This window comes from Ochlerotatus camptorhynchus, unplaced genomic scaffold (assembly GCF_037179485.1).
Source record: "Ochlerotatus camptorhynchus isolate MF236.1 unplaced genomic scaffold, CSIRO-AGI_Acam_v1.1 ptg000193l, whole genome shotgun sequence".
Taxonomy (NCBI): Eukaryota; Metazoa; Arthropoda; class Insecta; order Diptera; family Culicidae; genus Ochlerotatus; species Ochlerotatus camptorhynchus.
Window position 1 is genome coordinate 10,600,637 of NW_027040683.1, and position 17,836 is coordinate 10,618,472.

At 42.8% G+C, this 17,836-nt stretch overlaps 1 protein-coding gene across 1 annotated transcript in view; it reads right to left on the reverse strand.

Annotated features, from left to right (window-relative positions):
- LOC135702518 (uncharacterized) overlaps positions 1-17,836 on the reverse strand; it is a 575,981-nt gene that overhangs the window by 491,291 nt on the left and 66,854 nt on the right. Inside the window, exons 2-6 of the mRNA XM_065223589.1 lie at positions 13,405-16,679; positions 9,734-9,848; positions 8,974-9,672; positions 8,670-8,898; positions 4,783-4,938 (exon numbers count right to left, since the gene is read on the reverse strand). Of these exons, the coding sequence (XP_065079661.1) occupies positions 4,783-4,938; positions 8,670-8,898; positions 8,974-9,672; positions 9,734-9,848; positions 13,405-16,670 (4,465 nt within the window). The 5' untranslated portion in view covers positions 16,671-16,679. The remainder of the gene's footprint in view (positions 1-4,782; positions 4,939-8,669; positions 8,899-8,973; positions 9,673-9,733; positions 9,849-13,404; positions 16,680-17,836) is intronic.

Below are 17,836 nucleotides of genomic sequence, written 5' to 3' on the forward strand. Positions count from 1 at the left end.
ATCTTCGTCAACATGTCCGGTGCTCTTCGTAAGTGCCGCAATAAGCCCGAACAGATCCAAGTGCTCGGTAAGTTCATCATCCAGTATGGCGTCTAAACCGCTAAGTATCGTCACCTGGAATGCTTGCTCTGTAAGAGCAAAAGAGATTGAGCTTGTCGACTTCCTCCGCAAGCACAGCATCGACGTGGGCCTTCTAACCGAGACCCATCTAAAGTCCGGTGACAGCTTCTGGTTGCCTGACCACAACATTATCCGGCTTGATCGCACCAGCTCCAGGGGGGGTGGTGTTGCGGTCGTCGTCAAAAAAGGAATAAAATACCACACTCTGTCCCATATCCGCACCACTATCATCGAGGCCCTTGGTGTGGAGGTGGAGTTGTCGACTGGATACGTCCAGTTCATCGCCGTCTACTGCCCTCGACAGTGTGCCGCCAGCAGTGGACTAGCGGCTAAATTCAAGAAGGACCTGTCCACCATCACCCGTACCGGTTCCCGCTTCGTAGTTGGAGGAGATCTGAATGCTCGCCATGAGGCCTGGCGGAACTACCAGCAGAACCAGAACGGTCGTCTCCTGTTCGACCACTCACAGCATGGGCTGTACTCCGTTTGGTTTTCGGATGAGCCAACATTTATCTCACCGGCGGGCAACCCATCGACGCTAGACCTGTTCCTGACAAATATCGGCTTGTCCAAGCCGGTAGCCTTGAACGAACTCAGTTCCGACCACCAACCGGTGGTGTCTGAGCTGGGCTGCAACGTGGCTCCTGCTTCAAGCCTGCGCAAGGACTATCATCGCGTAAACTGGGCCCAGTTTGGACGCGTGGTAGACAGGCACATCATCGACAACCCGCCGCTTGACACCGTGGAGGACATCGACCGAGCGTTGGAGGGACTCCACCAAGCCATAACCGTGGCTGACGAGGCGTGCATCCGACGAGTTCCTGTGAGGGGTAAGTTTATTGCTATTGATTCCCACACCCAACTCTTAATTCGCCTGAGAAATGTTCGTAGACGCCAGTTTCAGAGGACTGGAGATCAAGCGATGAAACGTGAAATGGCCGATCTGAACAAGGAGATTGCTTCCAGAATGGTCTCACTCCGGAACGAAAGTTTCGGGCGGCTTGTCCAGAATCTGGACGACCGCTCCAGACCATTCTGGAAAGTTGCCAAGGTCTTAAAGACGCACCCTAAACCCATTCCGCCACTAAAAGATGAAAATGATGACGATCGGCTCATAATCACCCCTCAGGAGAAAGCAAATGCGATTGGTGAGCATATTGCCAAATCGCACTTGCTTGGCTCCAACATCCAAAGTCCGCTCGAAGTTCAGGTTGAGCAATGCGTACTCAACTTTGATTCCTCCCCTTGTGCCATCCCTCCGGAGGATAGAATCACAGTTGAACAGATTTGCTCAGCGCTGAAATGCACCAAAAACATGAAGGCCCCCGGGTTTGACGGAATATTCAACCTAGTGTTGAAAAATCTCAGCATGAAGGTTCACTCTCTGCTGGCTGCTGTCTTCAACAGATGCTTGGAACTGCACTACTTTCCAAGCATCTGGAAGACAGCGAAAATCATACCTATCCGCAAACCCGGGAAGGACCCAACGCTAGCTTCAAGCTACAGACCAATCAGCCTCCTTTCAGCGCTGAGCAAATTGTTCGAGAAACTCATTCTCAATCGTTTGCTCAAGTTTGTCGAGGAAAATAACATTCTCCTTCCGGAACAGTTTGGGTTCAGAAAGGGGCACTCCACCAATCACCAGCTAGTGCGGGTGATGAATAACATCCGAAGTAACAAAGCTGTATCCAAGTCCACAGCCATGGCATTGTTAGACGTTGAGAAAGCGTTTGATAATGTCTGGCACAATGGGCTTGTATACAAGCTCTGTAACTTCAACTTTCCATTACATCTGGTTAAAATCACCCGTAGCTACCTCCAGCAAAGGTCGTTTAAGGTATCGTTGAATGGTTGTCTTTCAGACACGTTTTCCATCCCTGCAGGAGTCCCGCAAGGCAGTCTGCTGGGCCCCTTGCTTTACAGAATTTACACTTCCGACATTCCTCCCCTTGGAGACGGTTGCGTGTTTTTCCTGTTCGCAGATGATACCGCAATAGCCGTCAAAGGAAGGATGCCTCGCGAAATAACGAACAAACTTCAACGATGCCTTAACGCCTTTGCTGATTATGCCACCACGTGGAAAATCAAAATCAATGCTTCCAAAACACAAACAATCATGTTCCTCCATCGGCAATCACCCAAACTAAAACCGGCTCCCTCTTGTACTGTAATCATGGATGGCACAAGGGTTGAGTGGTCCGCCGAAGTAACCTATCTCGGGATGTTGTTTGACGAAAAGCTTCTATTCCGCTCGCATGTGGAGAAAACCGTAGTCAAGTGTTCCGCCTTGGTTAGGTGTCTGTATCCGCTGATTTGCCGCAGATCCCGCCTCTCAAGGGTGAACAAACTGGCCGTCTACAAACAAATCATAGCACCTGCGATCCTCTACGCAGCTCCGGTGTGGGAATCATGTGCACAGACTCACAGGAACAAAATTCAGGTAGCTCAGAATAGAGTGCTGAGGATGGTTCTTGATCGTCCTTTCGACACTAGAATAACAAATTTACATGAAGAGGCAGGCATTGCCAAAATAGATTCCAAAATTAACGAAATTAAGACTAAATTTGCACAAAAATGTAATTTATCAGAACATGATTTGATAAGCAATTTGTATATAGTAGGTTAGGTGTACATAGTAGTTGTAGGTTAGTTGTAGTTGTAAATAGTAGTTATAAGTAGTCTCCTTTTTCCAATTCAAATCAAACCAATCCCACCAAGGTGGTCATACTTTAAAATAGGCCTGATAGGACTAGGAACTGTAAATAATAATTAAAATCTCAAATGTACTAAAGTTGAAAAGACGCATCTGTGTCACTTAAAAAATTCATACATGTAAACCACACAATCACAAGAAATAAAGATCATTTAAATGGCAAAAAAAAAAAATGGCATTAGCTCATTTTCGCTTCGGACAGCGTGGTGAGCAGCAATAGCAGCAGTAGGAAGGTGGATACGTCTATTGACGTCTCTTTAAACTGTTCCCCTACAAGAGGAGAATGGCAGCCCTACTTTTGCTCAATAAAACAGATGAAATTATCCTTAATAAATAAAAAAAATCTCCTTAAAATAGATCGTGTTGCTCCTTAAATGATTGATCAAAATACGTTAAAAATCTTAAAATGCTCAGTAAATATTTAAAGTACGCTCCCTAAAATAGAGAAAACTGTACAATAAGCATTTGAAAATGCTCCTTAGTATGCACCGCTTTGCACCATTTTGAAGTGTAATTGTACCATATATCATCGGAAAAGCTGCTGTAGAAAGGTTAATAAGTACCATGAAGTCAGCTGAAATGTTCAGTAAAAATGCACAAATGCACACAATGATTTACTGAACATTTCAGCTGATTTCATGGTACTTATTAACCTTTCTACAGCAGCTTTTCCGATGATATATGGTACAATTACACTTCAAAATGGTGCAAAGCGGTGCATACTAAGGAGCATTTTCAAATGCTTAATGTACAGTTTTCTCTATTTTAGAGAGCGTACTTTAAATATTTACTGAACATTTTAAGATTTTTAACGCATTTTGATCAATCATTTAAGGAGCAACCCGATCTATTTTAAGGAGATTTTTTTTACTTATTAAGGAACATCGTCATTGTTTAATGATTCATTTACCTTTTTACCGAGGAGAATTTAGTTCATTCGAGACGGAGTAGGAAGGTGGTGGCTAGTCCACTCCTTCACAACCAACAAGCAACAATTGACTGGTCGTGGCAAAGGAGGAAAAGGTCTGGTAAAGGAGGTGCCAAGCGTCATCGCAAAGTTCTTCGAGATAACCGCCATCGATCGTCTGGCTCGCCGTGGTGGTGTCAAACGTATCTCCGGTCTGATCTACGAGGTGTGCTGAAGGTGTTCCTCGAAAATGAGGTCCATGATGCTGTGATGCGTGATGTGCTGGCCATGTATGTCCTCTTCAATAAAACAGCCCTTTTCAGGGCCATCAAGTTTACATCAGTAAAGAGTTGGAATAGAATTTATCTGTGCTTGTTTGTCCATATTCAGAACCACAAGCCCCCAACGACCACACAAAATGCTCTCCAGAGTTGTAATCTTGTAACCAAACTTGGAAGCAGGGGTGCAAGTGATTTTGATTGATTCTCTTAATCAACTTTCTCTTTGAAAAAGATTACTACAAATTTGGTACGCCTACAATTCAAAAACGGAAAGAGTTGAGATAATAGATAATTGATCAATTAAAAGAACTAAATGCGCTTCACATTTATTCCGTCCACTAGCGGTCCTACGTCAAGCTTTCGTTCGTGCCCCAAGGCACAGACCCTTCTTCTTTTTTTATATTTTCCCAACACTGGTTTCAATATCTTTTATGTCAATGTATCCACGATTGCCATAATTTATTTTTGCCGAAACTCGTCTGAATTCAATTCATGTTTCGATCCCGTGCGAAACATTTGGGTGCAACATTTTCCTCGTACCACTACGCTTTGTATATGAATCACGCGGAAATTTGCCGCTTTTCCATGCTGGAAAGCAAGCAAACCAACAGGCGACAGCTATTTCCGTTTATTTGTGCAGCATGCTCTATTAAAACGTGATGAAAACATGCGTTCCAATCTCGGAATCCAATAGTCCGGAACGACCCATCCACCCACGGGACGCGGAATCTAGTTAGTAGAGCGATTTAGTGGCCACTTACCTGGACTGTCGTGCGGAATCGGTGCACAGAATGCGCTGGAACTGCCCGACGACGAAGTGGGCGGTGGGTAGAAGCCCCTGGGCGGTCCCACCAGTCCCAGCGGGGAATCGCACTGGGCCGGTTGGCCGAACAGAGGCGGCGTCGATAGTTGGGCAGCTGTAATCAAAAACCGAAGTAGGGGAATGATGAAAAACCAAAATCGTATCAATTTCAACAACCGCTTCAACTTTTTTTTTCTTCTCATAATGCGATGGTCTGATGATGTCATTCGAGGTGATTAAAAGCCGAAAATGAAAAGAATGTTCTGCTTGTTGAGGTCACATTCCCTGCGGTCGCGCTGACACGTCATCGTGTGCGGGGGTAGCGTGATTGCTGTGTCAGGAGCAAATCAATAATTGATGTTAACTACATTGCCGCGACACAGAAATGGTTGCCCCATGTATGCAGCAAAAGTTTAATGAAATTTTCATCCGAACGAGCGTGTGTACATTGTTTTGCTTTAATTAATTTCATAAAGCGATAGGTACACTACCGATCATGAGTTTGCGGTCACCCTTTTAAAAAAATGTAAAAGTTTTTTTTTGCTCTTTAGCTCTGTCATTTTACGACCGATTTTCGATCTTTATAGGTCATTGGAAAGAGTTTGACTTAAATTTAGTTCGTTAATAACTGATTTACTATATTTTACAATTTTTTGCATCATAAAACTTCTCTTAAAGTTACAATTTTTTTTTTAAATTCACACTGCATATTCATGACTGATTTTCCATCGAGATACGTTTGTGAAAGTTTGATTGGCAATTTTCGAATATGCTTTAAATCAATTAAATAGTTATTCAAGTGTTCGATCACAAGTTTGGGCTCACCCCACAGTTGTAAGTTTACTTAGAATTTTAGTATAAATATTTTGAAAAATATGTTTAGTAAGTAAGTCGTCCATTCATGGCCTTTCAAATACTGCAAAGAGAACTTAAGGGGGGAGTACACTTTGATTTTTCGAAAAAATACATTTTTTTTTGGCTTAAAATGTTTCTTTGGATGTATGCTTTAATTTAGAAAATTCCTAACAGCTTTACGAAGCGATTTCCTAAAACATGTACCGGCGCGCTGAGAGAGCAATTTTATCTTTAAACGCGTTTATCTCGAAACGTGGTTTTTCAAACTGGCGTGGGAAATAACTGTAACCAGTTATCATCAAATTTGGATATCGCCTAGGTTTTCTTGTTCAGAATTAATTTCTGCTTAGAAATACGTATCCACATTTTCGATTTTGTCAAAAATGGATTTTTAATCCACGATTTTGTAAGCATTTTTAGGGTGAAAAAATTGACTTTTTTTTCCTAAGGCCTTTTGAAAAAATTAATTAAAAAAAATCGGAATACGTATTTCTAACCCAAATTTCATTACTAATCAGGATTTCTGTTCGATTTATGTTCCAGGATCACATGGAAAGAAGTATTTTCCCACGCCGTTTTCCTACTTCCGCGCGAGGACGCCCGCGCGACCTGGTGCATCGGCCACGGGGAGCCGCCAATAGAGTTAAAAAAAAATACAAATTGTAGTTCGAAGGATGACTAATAAATGGGTTATAACATATTTGCCCTCCCTGAGTGTTTTATTGCTTAAAAAAATTAACAAAAATGCCTTACTTTTTGGACGTTCAAAGTGTACTACCCCCTTAACACAAAAACAAAAATGGCAGAGATATGAAAAACTGATGATAATGATGATAAACAAAATACGACGGCCAAAGCGCGATCCCGGAGGCTGTACACGACGATGCTGACGAAGTTTGACTGCGTGGTAATGGACGACGAAACCTACGTCAAAGCCGACTACAAGCAGCTTCCGGGACAGGAGTTTTATACGGCAAAAGGAAGGGGAAAGGTAGCAGATGTTTTCAAGCACATGAAACTGTCAAAGTTCGCAAAGAAATATCTGGTTTGGCAAGCCATCTGTACCTGTGGCTTGAAAAGCAGCATTTTCATAGCTTCCGGGACTGTCAACCAAGAAATTTACGTGAAAGAGTGTTTGAATAAACGTCTGCTGCCTTTCCTGAAGAAACACGGTTGTTCCGTACTGTTTTGGCCGGATTTGGCATCTTGCCATTACGGTAAAAAGGCCATGGAGTGGTACGCCGCCAACAACGTGCAGGTGGTTCCCAAGAACAAGAACCCTCCCAACACGCCAGAGCTCCGCCCAATTGAGAAATACTGGGCTATTGTCAAGCGGAACCTAAAGAAGACCAAAAAAACTGCTAAGGGCGAGCAGCAGTTCAAGGCAAACTGGCTTTCTGCGGCGAAGAAGGTGGACAAGGTGGCTGTACAAAATCTGATGGCAGGGGTCAAGCGTAAGGCCCGGCAATTCGGATTTGGAAAAGCGGAAGCCTAACTGAATATTTTTTCTGAATTTTATACTAATTGAACTTGAAAAAGAAATTTAATTTGATTTTTTAAATAAACGATTTCACCGATTTACACGCGTTTTCCCTTGACCAAATTTTGACCGTATCACCCTTTAGTTCATTGTTATGTGGCTCAAAATGTTTTTGCGTTAATTTAAACTTAAATTCCAAGTAAACTTACAACAGCGAAAAACCACACAGGTGACCCCAACATTTTGATCGAGATTATTTTATTGATTTAAAGCATATTTTAAAATTGCTAACAAATTCCCTCAACTCCAACATGTTTAAAAAGTGAAGTCCTTAAGGTGATTCTTTATAGATACCATAAATGGCCACCACATAGGCTATATATGCCTTTCCACTTCTAATATTCAATTACACAAATCTCGGAAATCGGTGCCCCATTTCAGCAGTGCAGCAAACGTGGAGTAGCTATTTGAATGTTGCACGTGTCGTAGAAGCTGATAGTTGTGCACTTAAAATTTCGAAGTGATTCCGAGAATAAGGGTGTCACAGCAATTCACCTTAACCTAGAGTAAGTCGCTAATAATCGGACCCGTTCTACTAACTTTAGTCATAAGAAATATAATTAATATATATTGAATTACGGCTTCGCAAAGCTAACGCAATCAAGCCTTGACAAATAAAATGAATTTAAATATAAAAAAATTGCAAACAAAACTTTCACAAACGTATCTCGATGGTTGTAAGGGTTCCACTTTCATTTCCAAATTTGGCCGATCTAATTCTGTAGCATACAACAATTGTAAAATATATAAAACCAGTATCCAACGACCTATAAAGATCGAAATTCGGTCGTAAAATGACAGAGAGATAGGTATGAGCAAAAAACATTTACATTTAAAGATTTTTTAAAGGTTGACCTCAAACTTATGACCGGGAGTGTAGGTACACAAGAGAAATGCAAAACCGAATTGGGTCGTTCTATGTGCAGCTGTATCGGAATGGTTCTATGTGACAGAGCGACAGATCTCGTTTCTTGTTATATAGAATGAAAATTTAAATTTTCGGGAACGTGCCAGGAATGAAAAACGGATGTTTGCATATGTCCATGCAATAAATTTCGAGACGAACGAACTATCTTCTATTTACGCCGTCATTTAAATTGCCAATGTAAATTTCCCTAAAAATCCACACGATTAATTAACCAGTTAGGAATAAAAGTGAACTTCACATTCCGAACAATAGCAATAAAATCGAACTCGATTGTTCCATGGCCACAGATGCCATCTAGCAGTGATGCAACCGGATAGCATCAGCTCTCGTCAACAAAACTGACTTTGTTTCGATTTCAACGCGTCATCGTCGTCTGTTTCTAGATTAGATATGCGCCACCCTATCTAAGCCAGGCTGTGTCATCAATTAAAATTGAAGCGGTTGAGAAGGACAGATTGACAACAACCGATGACGATACATCATCGTAAGTGGGTACGTTTGCTCTCGAAAGCAGAAAACTCACCTTGATCGTTGGGTGGCCGCATGCTGGAGAGGGCCGTCAGCGGCGTGTAGGACTTGGGTGGTGCCTCCCCGGGACGCACCAACCGTTCCTCGGTGACGCTCTGCTGCACTCGGTACTGCATTTTGCAGTACGCTTCCTGGCTCGCCCCCAGGCCGGAGTTTACGTACACACCGGTAATTGTTACCTCGGTGTCTTGGGCGATGACAACGTTGTTCGAAACCGGTCGGGGCTTTTGTGCGAAAAAGGGGAAACGAAATAACATAATTGGATATTTGACCTGCTTACAAAGCATTTTGACACTTACCTCTTCAAGCTCGCGCTTAACCTCGGTGGTTTCGCCTGTCCTGTCACGCATCGGTTCGGTTTTAACCGTTACGAGCTGTTCCACTTCTTTCTCCTTTTCTTTGTTTTTACCTTTATCCTTGTCTTTTTCCTTTTCCTTCGGTTTGTCTTTGTCTGCTGACTTTGCCGAACTTCCCGCTTCTTCCTCGTTCTTTGCATCTTTCGCTGCCGCCTTTGCTAAGGCCTTCTTCTCTTCTGCTTTCGCCGCTTCCGCTTTCTCTTTCGCTTCCTTCTGTTCCTTAGCCTTCTTCGACTTGGGCTTCTCAGCGGGACTGTCCGAATCGGAGTCTGTGTTGCGATAGAGAATCCTCTGAACCTCGTAGGTGGCAGCCAACATGGCCGTGGCATTCAGGCTTGCCATACGTTTCTTGCCCAGAACTTCCACCACCTCTTTCTTGGGTTCACGTTTTCGCTTCTTGGGTTCTTCGTACTTCGACTTGGCTGGTGCCTTTTCCGAGCCCGCGGACGAGGAACTGGACTCATCATCCTGCTGCTGAAGCTGCAGTTTTTCCGCATCAGAGAGCAGAGCTTTGACCTCTTTCTTGATCTTCTTGGCAGCCGGTTTCGGTTTGTCGGATTTATCAGCCTTCGGTTTGGGTTTCGCTTTCTTGATCACCTTGCGTTTGACTTTGCGCTTCTTGACCGGATCGGTGTCTTTGCCCTGCATGGGTGGAATTGGGTTATGATTGTATTTTTTTTTGTTGTAAAAGGAAGTAGGTTACCTGTGTGTACGTTTCATCCGAATCGGCAAGGTCATCTCCTCCAGATTCCATGCTGGAAGCATCCGGGTCCCAGTGTTTGCCCATTCCCCGGAGACCGGGAACACATCGGAGCGTCCTGTGGGAAGATATCCAGGGAAGAAAATCGTTTAGCTTAATACGAAAATGGCTTTTCTACAGTGATCTGCTCTGATTAGGTTTGATCTCTAATAGGTTTAAACAGAGTCGATGTTATAATAAAGGTGTATTCAGATCTGAGCGATATTTCACGCGCGGAGAGAGATTTTGCGAAGGTACGAGAGGGAGAAAAGTACTAGTTGTCTCTCTCATTCCAACGCAAATTTTGCTCCGCTCCGCTAATGTACGCTTATATCTGAATACACCTTAAGAATCCCGCCAAGAGAAAATGTTGCGAACAAGCTGCTTGTGATTTATTTTTTGTCAGTGTAAACGGCAACTAGATTTTACTTTTGGCAAAGATTTACTATACTATACTTTTGGCAAAGATTTGTATGTATGTATGTATGTATGTAAGGTAGCCACCATCCCTTCGAAGATCTTGTCTTGTATGCAGCTCCACTTAATAGCAAGATCAATTTGAGCTACCGATCTGAATTCACAATATCGCTGTATGAAGGGCCAAAAACGGTGGGGTGGACCCGTAAGCAGAGACACTTACGCGAAATCCACGGGAATTTAAGAATCTCCTTCCAACGATACGATCCAACAAATCGAATAACGCAATTCGCAATACTTATTAAGCTTCCTACAGGATGGTTTGTTAAGAAGGGCGCGTCAATCTCACTGAAACTGTTGGAGTAGAATTCACACCATCACAATCGAATCGGTAGGATAAAGAAAATGATAGTGTTTATTCCCTCCTAGACTCCGGTTGTCATACCACTCCAATCGTCCAGTTTCAGGTCAAATGATACCCTGATGCTCCCTCCCAACCCAGTATTTATTTATATATATAGTAAACATATGTAATGGAGAAATGAAATATATTAGAACATTAAAATACGTAATAATGAAAATACATTTATATGGATAAAAAAAACTGTTATTCCGCAATGAAAATAATAATTATTTTACATACAATATGATGCAGCTCTATGTCTCCTCAGCTCCCAATAAGGAACATGTAACCCTGAAATTTCCAACAAAAGACACAGAAAAGGAGATTTTGTTAGTAAGTTGGGTTCGTTGGATCAGGATTCACCTTGATAAGTGATGCGACCATGGTTTTAAATGAATCAGTGTTATCATGCATTATACTTGGATTTGCCCGAAGCCAAAACCAAATGGTGTATCATTGGTCCTTATTACGGGTGTCACTACACGGTGATAAGAAAGTGATACTCAGAATAAGAGCCGTGATTACCTTACAAATCAAATGGGAATCACTTCACCGTGACGACAAGTGACAACTTTTCACCGTGATGTGACATCCGTAATAAGCCCCATTATAATATAAATCTGAAGATGTTCCATCATCGAAATGCTGAAAATGAACTTAGAGCATGAGCATGAGCAAAATTGATCGCCCGCGACTGCCAACACCAAAGCTAGCTGAAAACCAATTCAAACAAATCAAATCAACAGACAAAACCAGGGTGAAAGCTGTAAGAGTGAATCATTACAGTATAAATCTAATGATGTTCCGTCATCAAAGAGCTGGAAGAAAACTCAAATAATTTAAATCAATAGATCCAGTCTGAATGAAGGCTGCAAAAAGAGAATAATTATACAGCAATGACCCCATTTTGTCAGCTAGCAAAGTATGTGTAACATTCATCTTGAAGGAGGAAGGTATGAAATTACAATTATGTGGAATTATTGAAAAATAACAGTCTGATGCGCGGAGAGATTGACAGGATCGGGTCATAACTGTAATGTGAATATTAGGAAGATTTATCATCATCAAACTATTCTTGAATTGACCTGGAAGATGCTTGTGAATAATTGTTATACAGATAAATTAAATTGATAAACTAAATGGTTCAAACAACAACTCCAGCCTGTAAAAAAGCTGAAAATAGGGAATCTTTACAATGTGGATCCCCGACGGTCTTCTACTCAGTAAGCAAAAGTGGCAGCCACCAGGCTAGTCGAGCTGCTCAATTTAAATATTGAAACCTTATTTTGTGAAGTTCTTAAGAATACCAATTGAAACACAATGTAAACAAATAAAAGTTAAGAGTCTCATCCGAATCAAATGATTCCAAACGATACGCATTCATAGAAATTAAGTTTAAATAGACAAAAGTAGAAAAATTGAACAATCTCACCAAATCAGTCCAACTGAATCCCTTGCAAGCAGCTATGTCACGCTTGGTGTAGTAGCTCCGATCATAGACCCGCCCTACGGGGATCAATCCTCTGGTCGAATGTAGTCGATTGCTCCATGACGCGAACACGAAGCGACCGCTCACAAAATCATACAACGCGTAAACAAACTGAAATCAAAAACTATCACACGCGACGCCACAAATTTCTGTACCGGGAGCACAAGCGAAGAAAAAAACAAACAACGTAGATAGCGACATTTCTTCTGATGCCTGCAAACATGATGCATCACGTTTTCTTTTTCGATTCCAAAACTTCTCAGAGCGAGAAAACCACCAATCACACACGTATAACCGTCCGGGAGGCAGAGTGCCAGCGCTAATCTGGCAAAATCAGCGAACGCACGCACAAAACAGAACTAAACTTATACACAACCGTATCCGAACAGGTTCGAAGCTGAACTGCTTATGAATACTTTTGGCAAAGATTTACTACATTAATTGTTTTGCCAGGCAAATTGCGGGGATCTAAAAAAAGTTCCGGAAATTACAGCGAAGTCCAAAGACCTCCAAGGAAGTTAAGAAATTCCAGGAAACCTTCGAGAATTTCACAGGAGTCCAGAGAATTTCAGGAAAACTTCGGGAGCATCATAGAAGTACAGAAAACGTAGCTTCAGGGAAGATCATTGCCGTTACATTGAATTTGTAGAAATTTTAAAGATGTTTAGAGAACTTCTGAGAAATTTTTTATAACTACAGGAACTTCCTAGTATCACAGGAAAAAAATTGGAATTATTAAATACTTCGAAAACTTCGAAATAACTGCCTTGGTTCCATTAACTTAAGAATAATTGTGGGTAGACTTCAGAAAAGTACAAAAAACTTCAGTGAAGTCCAGATAATTTTAGAAAAGTCCAGGTTACTTCGAGGAAGTCCAGACATATTCACGAAAGTTTAAAGATGCTTTGGGAAGTTACGTGAACAGAGTAGTTACAAGATCATCAGGAAAAATCCGGGATTTTCAGGGCTGTTCAATGAATAAAGAGGTACCGGTTCCTAAATTTGAGGCTGAAAGACGAGCAAGAACGGTCAAATGACATCGTAGGTGCTTATTTAGTTAATCTTGTAATAACATTTTTATTTTATCGCCATAATTTGAGCTTTTCATAAAATGATTTATTTTCTGGAATGACATTATTTTCCTACAACTTCATCCCAGACGTCATTTTGATTAGAAGAGCCTTTTTTCCTATGATTAATTGAAAAATTTCTTGAACGTCGTTCCGTAACATGTGGTGGAAATTAAAATAGCCAAATGTCAGCACAAATTTAAATCAAAAATATGCAGTATGCAGTGGAAATACTCTTTTGTACTCTTCAACTCACCTTGTCACTACTTCCTCCTCGGACCCGTCACTTTCGGTGTCACTTTCCGTTTCTTCCTTTTTCTTCTCTTTCTCCTTCTTCTTATCATCCTTCTTCTCTTCTTTCACTTCCATTTTCTTACTCTCCTTCTTCTTATCTTCCTTCGGTTCCGCCTTCTTACCGACCTTCTTCTTCTCTTCCTTGACAGACGCTGTTTTCTGGGCCTTCTTCTTCTCTTCCTCCTTAATTTTCTTCTCCTCATCTTTCTGTTTCTTCTCTTCCTCCTTCAACTTCTTCTCTTCCTGTTCTCTTATCTTCTCTTCTTCCACTTTTTTAAATTCTTCATCTCCCTTTTTCTTTTCCTCTTCCTTCGCCAACTCGCCCTTTTTCGCCTCTTCCTCGGCCTTCTCCTTCTTCACTTCCTTGGCTCTCGGTGCCCTTGATGACGCTTGCTTCATCAAGCTCGCCTCCAAAGCGGCGCGAGTTTCGTTCTCGTACAAACAGTGCACTTTTGCGATCGCATTCAGCGATGCCACCCGATGGCGTTTCGGACCGGACCAGAACCCGTACAGCTTCAAATGTCTTGTTTTTGCTGTCAGCTGCTTCTTGACGATCCGAGTTCGAACCGATTCCTCAGACGTGTACCCATCCGATTCTTCATCGGACGACTCCTGAACTTCCTGTTTGATCCTCTTGTTGACCGGCGTTGCCGGTCGTTCGTCCGGATCCCGTTCCTTATCTTCTTCTGATTCTTCCGCATCCGAATCGGTACTAGCTTCCTTGACAACTTTAGCTCTCGACACTGACTTTGTCGGTTTCTTCGCAGAAATCTTCACTTCTTCCTCGTCAGCCTCATCCGACTCACTGTCACTTTCCTTCTTATGCGCCACTGACTTCACTGCGGGCTTCTTCACAACTTTCTTCATCTCTTTTTCATCTTTGTCCGATTCGCTTTCGCTCTGCCTCATGTTTTCAACTTCTGCTTGTATACTTTCCGCTTGTTCTGGCAGTACTTCCTGAACTTTCAATGGTTCATCCTCCAGCTCCTCTTCCTCTTTGGTGGCACTCGCTTCCAGTTGCTTCCGCTTGAAGATTGGCTTTCCTGGTGGCTTGACCGGTGAGTCGGTTTCGCTTTCCGATTCGTCGAAATCGTATACGTCCTTCTTCTCCGTCGGTTTCTTCTCTTTCGGGTCTTTTGCCAGCGTCGTGATGGCAGCCGCTTTTGAAGGTTTCTTTTTCGATCCTGAAGAGGTTGGAGTTTTCCGGACGTATTTCCGTTTGGTTTTGGAAGGAGGTTTAATCAAGACAGGAGTTGCTGCAGGTGCGTTGGGACCCGGTTTGACCGACGCTGGGGGCATCTGAGGTTCAATAAAAGCTTCAGGTTTTTCGGTTTGAGATTTAGATTGATCCTTGAGGCGGTTCAAGGGAAGATCGTCATCGTTTTCCGTGGAAGAACGTATGGACTTGGGGGGTTCAGGAGATTCAGTGGGTTCCGAGGATTTCTGATCACTTGCGCGCTGAGTTGCTTCGCCTGTTGCCGTGTCGATTGGTTTGTCAGTAGGAGCCACGGGGTTTGAGGCTGGTGTGAATGGTTCTAAGATTACACTAGGAGATTCTTGATTGGATTTGGGTGATTCAGTCCCACGTTTGTGCTCGGGTTTCTTCTTCTTCGCTGGAGACTTTCTCGGTTTATCGGTTGGATTCTTGGGTTTAGTGTATTTTCGCTTCGCCGAAGCTTTCGAATTGTCTTGATTAGTTGAGTTATTAGTTGAGTCTTGTTGAGAAACGCTTGTACTAGCAGATTGATTTTTATTATCAATTTCATCCAACTTCTGCACTGGAGACTTTTTTGTCTTTTTCTCGGTTTCATGTTTACCTTTGACCACCTTCGGTAGTTGTTTCTTCTTGGCATCGGATTCTTCTTTATCCACTTTGGGCTCAATCTTGAACTTCTCCAACTTGAGCCCCATTCCTATCTCTTCATCATCATCATCGTCTTCCAGCGACTTGACGATATCTTCAATGCGACTTTGTACCTCTTCTTCGTCGTTCTTATCGTCCGACTCGACGAGCTCAAGGGAACATGTTCGTTCCTCTTCCATTCTTTGTTTATCTTCGGCTTCTTGTTTGGCAATAGCGGCAGCCGCAGCCGCAACAGCAGCCTCCGCAGCGGCCTTCACCTCCGCTGCCCTCTTCTCCTCCAGGATCGCTTTTTTGGATCTGGGCTTCGGCTTGGGAACGGTTGTGGAACTCTTCTTACCAGCCTTTTGTTGTTGATGTTGCTGTAGTTGTTGTTGTTGTTGTTCACCAGCGCCGACGACGGCGGCGGCATCATTATCATCTTTGCTTTCGGGTTTTTTCGCTTTAGTTTTGCTATCCGTATTTTTAGCTCCGGCCGGCGCTTTGACATCTTCTTTAGCAGCGGCACTAGATTGGGATGATGTCGGTGGTGGCGCGCTAGGCGTTGGCAGCTGAGCTGTGACTGGGGTTTTGTTTTTAGCGCCTTCCTCACGCGCCGTCGCCGGATCTTGTTTGGTATCCTTTGTCTTTGGGACCGGTTTCTTCTTGGTAGGAGTGGTCACCAGTGATTCCAATGGCTTGGGATTCTCTGCTGGTCCTTCTTGTTTCGAAGAATGAATCGCAAAGGCTACCGTTTTCTGTACAACCGAGGGACCACCCAGGGCACCAAAGTCGGTACATTTCTGCTGACTGACGGTGGCACGCGACTTGGTTTTCACCATCTCGCTGATCGAAGGATTGCACTCGACGGTGGCCGTGTCGATTTGATTGATGGCCTTATCGGTAATACCCAAATTTTTCAACTCTTTTTGAATCTTCTTTTTATCCCCTGCCGATCCACCTCCACCGGATTTCTTTCCACCTGCAGCCGGCGCAGATTTCTTCAATTTGGCGGTATCCGACTTTTTGGCGCCGCCAGTCCCCGAGGGACCAGCAGCAGAATTGCTCGGAACTGTTTTGACATGCTTACCGACTGGCGAAGGCGCCGACTCTTGCTTCGAGGGAATGGGAGATTTGGGATTTACTACCGGTTTCGGTTTGGGGCTAGTGGCTTGAAGCGCTTCACTTGTGGAAGTGAGGGCTGCAGGTTGCTCCGGTTCAATCGATTTAGGAGGACTTTCTTTGGCTTTCCATTGGAGACGTTTCACCGGTTTCTTGATGGCGATGGGACTCGTTGCAGTGGGTAAACTTCCGGAAGGGGCGGCTATTTTATCAGCGGCTGCTGCTGCCGCTGCAGCGGCCGCTGCTAACTGTTTCTTCGTCTTCATGCGCTGGTTCTGAAAGTAGAAGAAGGGAAAGGCAGAATGTTAGAAGATAGTTTTACGACACCCATCCGGGAAATGATAGATTCTATTACAGATTTTCATAAAAAGCATGCAGGCGTTGTAATATTTTACCACATGAAGCGATTCTGTAATGTGGTTGTCGGAAGGTTTTATAAATAAGTATCGTGAAGGGTTATACAAAAATATGCATTCTGGAAAAACTTTTTATGTATTTAATTCGTTCGTTTATTTACTAGGCTCAGTCGTGTGTGATAGTTTGAGGAGCCAAAAAAATGTTTGAATTTACATTTTAAACAGCAGTATTTCTAGGTTAGTATTGGGTTCAATTACTCGTGGCGGGCTCAAGGTTAATAGGTAACAATTTCGATTGGAAGGAGCTAGGTTGGAAACTGGTTTCTGAAGCCTCCTTCAGATACTACTCTCGGACGATTGACCAAATCCTGGCTGGGCAGGGGCAAGCAGCACAGAAACAGGAGGATAATAAGACTGGGACACAATGGCTGGAAATTGTTTGGAAAGGAGGGGATGATCACATCAAACTCTAACATCAGACAAACAAAGGAATTCGTAGATCGCCTGCATGTAGGGAAGATCACGGGTTCCCAATACATCTCTTACTTCACGGAAGGGTTGTCTACCTCGGGCCACTAGGGAAAACATGTAATACAAATGGTTTTAGGATCTCATAAATTTGATCTTGAAAAATAATCATGAACTGAATAAACAAGAGAAACGGTCCAATTCTAACCTCAATTTCCTCATTCTGCACTCTTTTGTCAACCTCGATTTTTTTAATTTTTTTATATTAGCAGCAGATCGCGAATAGATGATTTGATAGCAAAACTAATGCATAGAGAAACATGATCATTTCCGGATTTAGACAATTTTAGAACAGTTAACTTTAAAGATCTAATAAATCTAATGCTGTTAGCTGTCTTTACCATAGTTATAACAGGCCTGTGGTTGGATGTGGAAAAGGGTCTTCCAATCAATTTACTATGGCGAGCATGCGCTAGAACTTTTCAATGTTTGTTGACTGGCTGGTGTTTCCTTGATCCAGGAATAACGTCTTACCTTTAACCATACAACACGTCTTTATTTACACCAAGCACTGGGCAAAATAGGGCCCAAAATTAACCAAAATTATA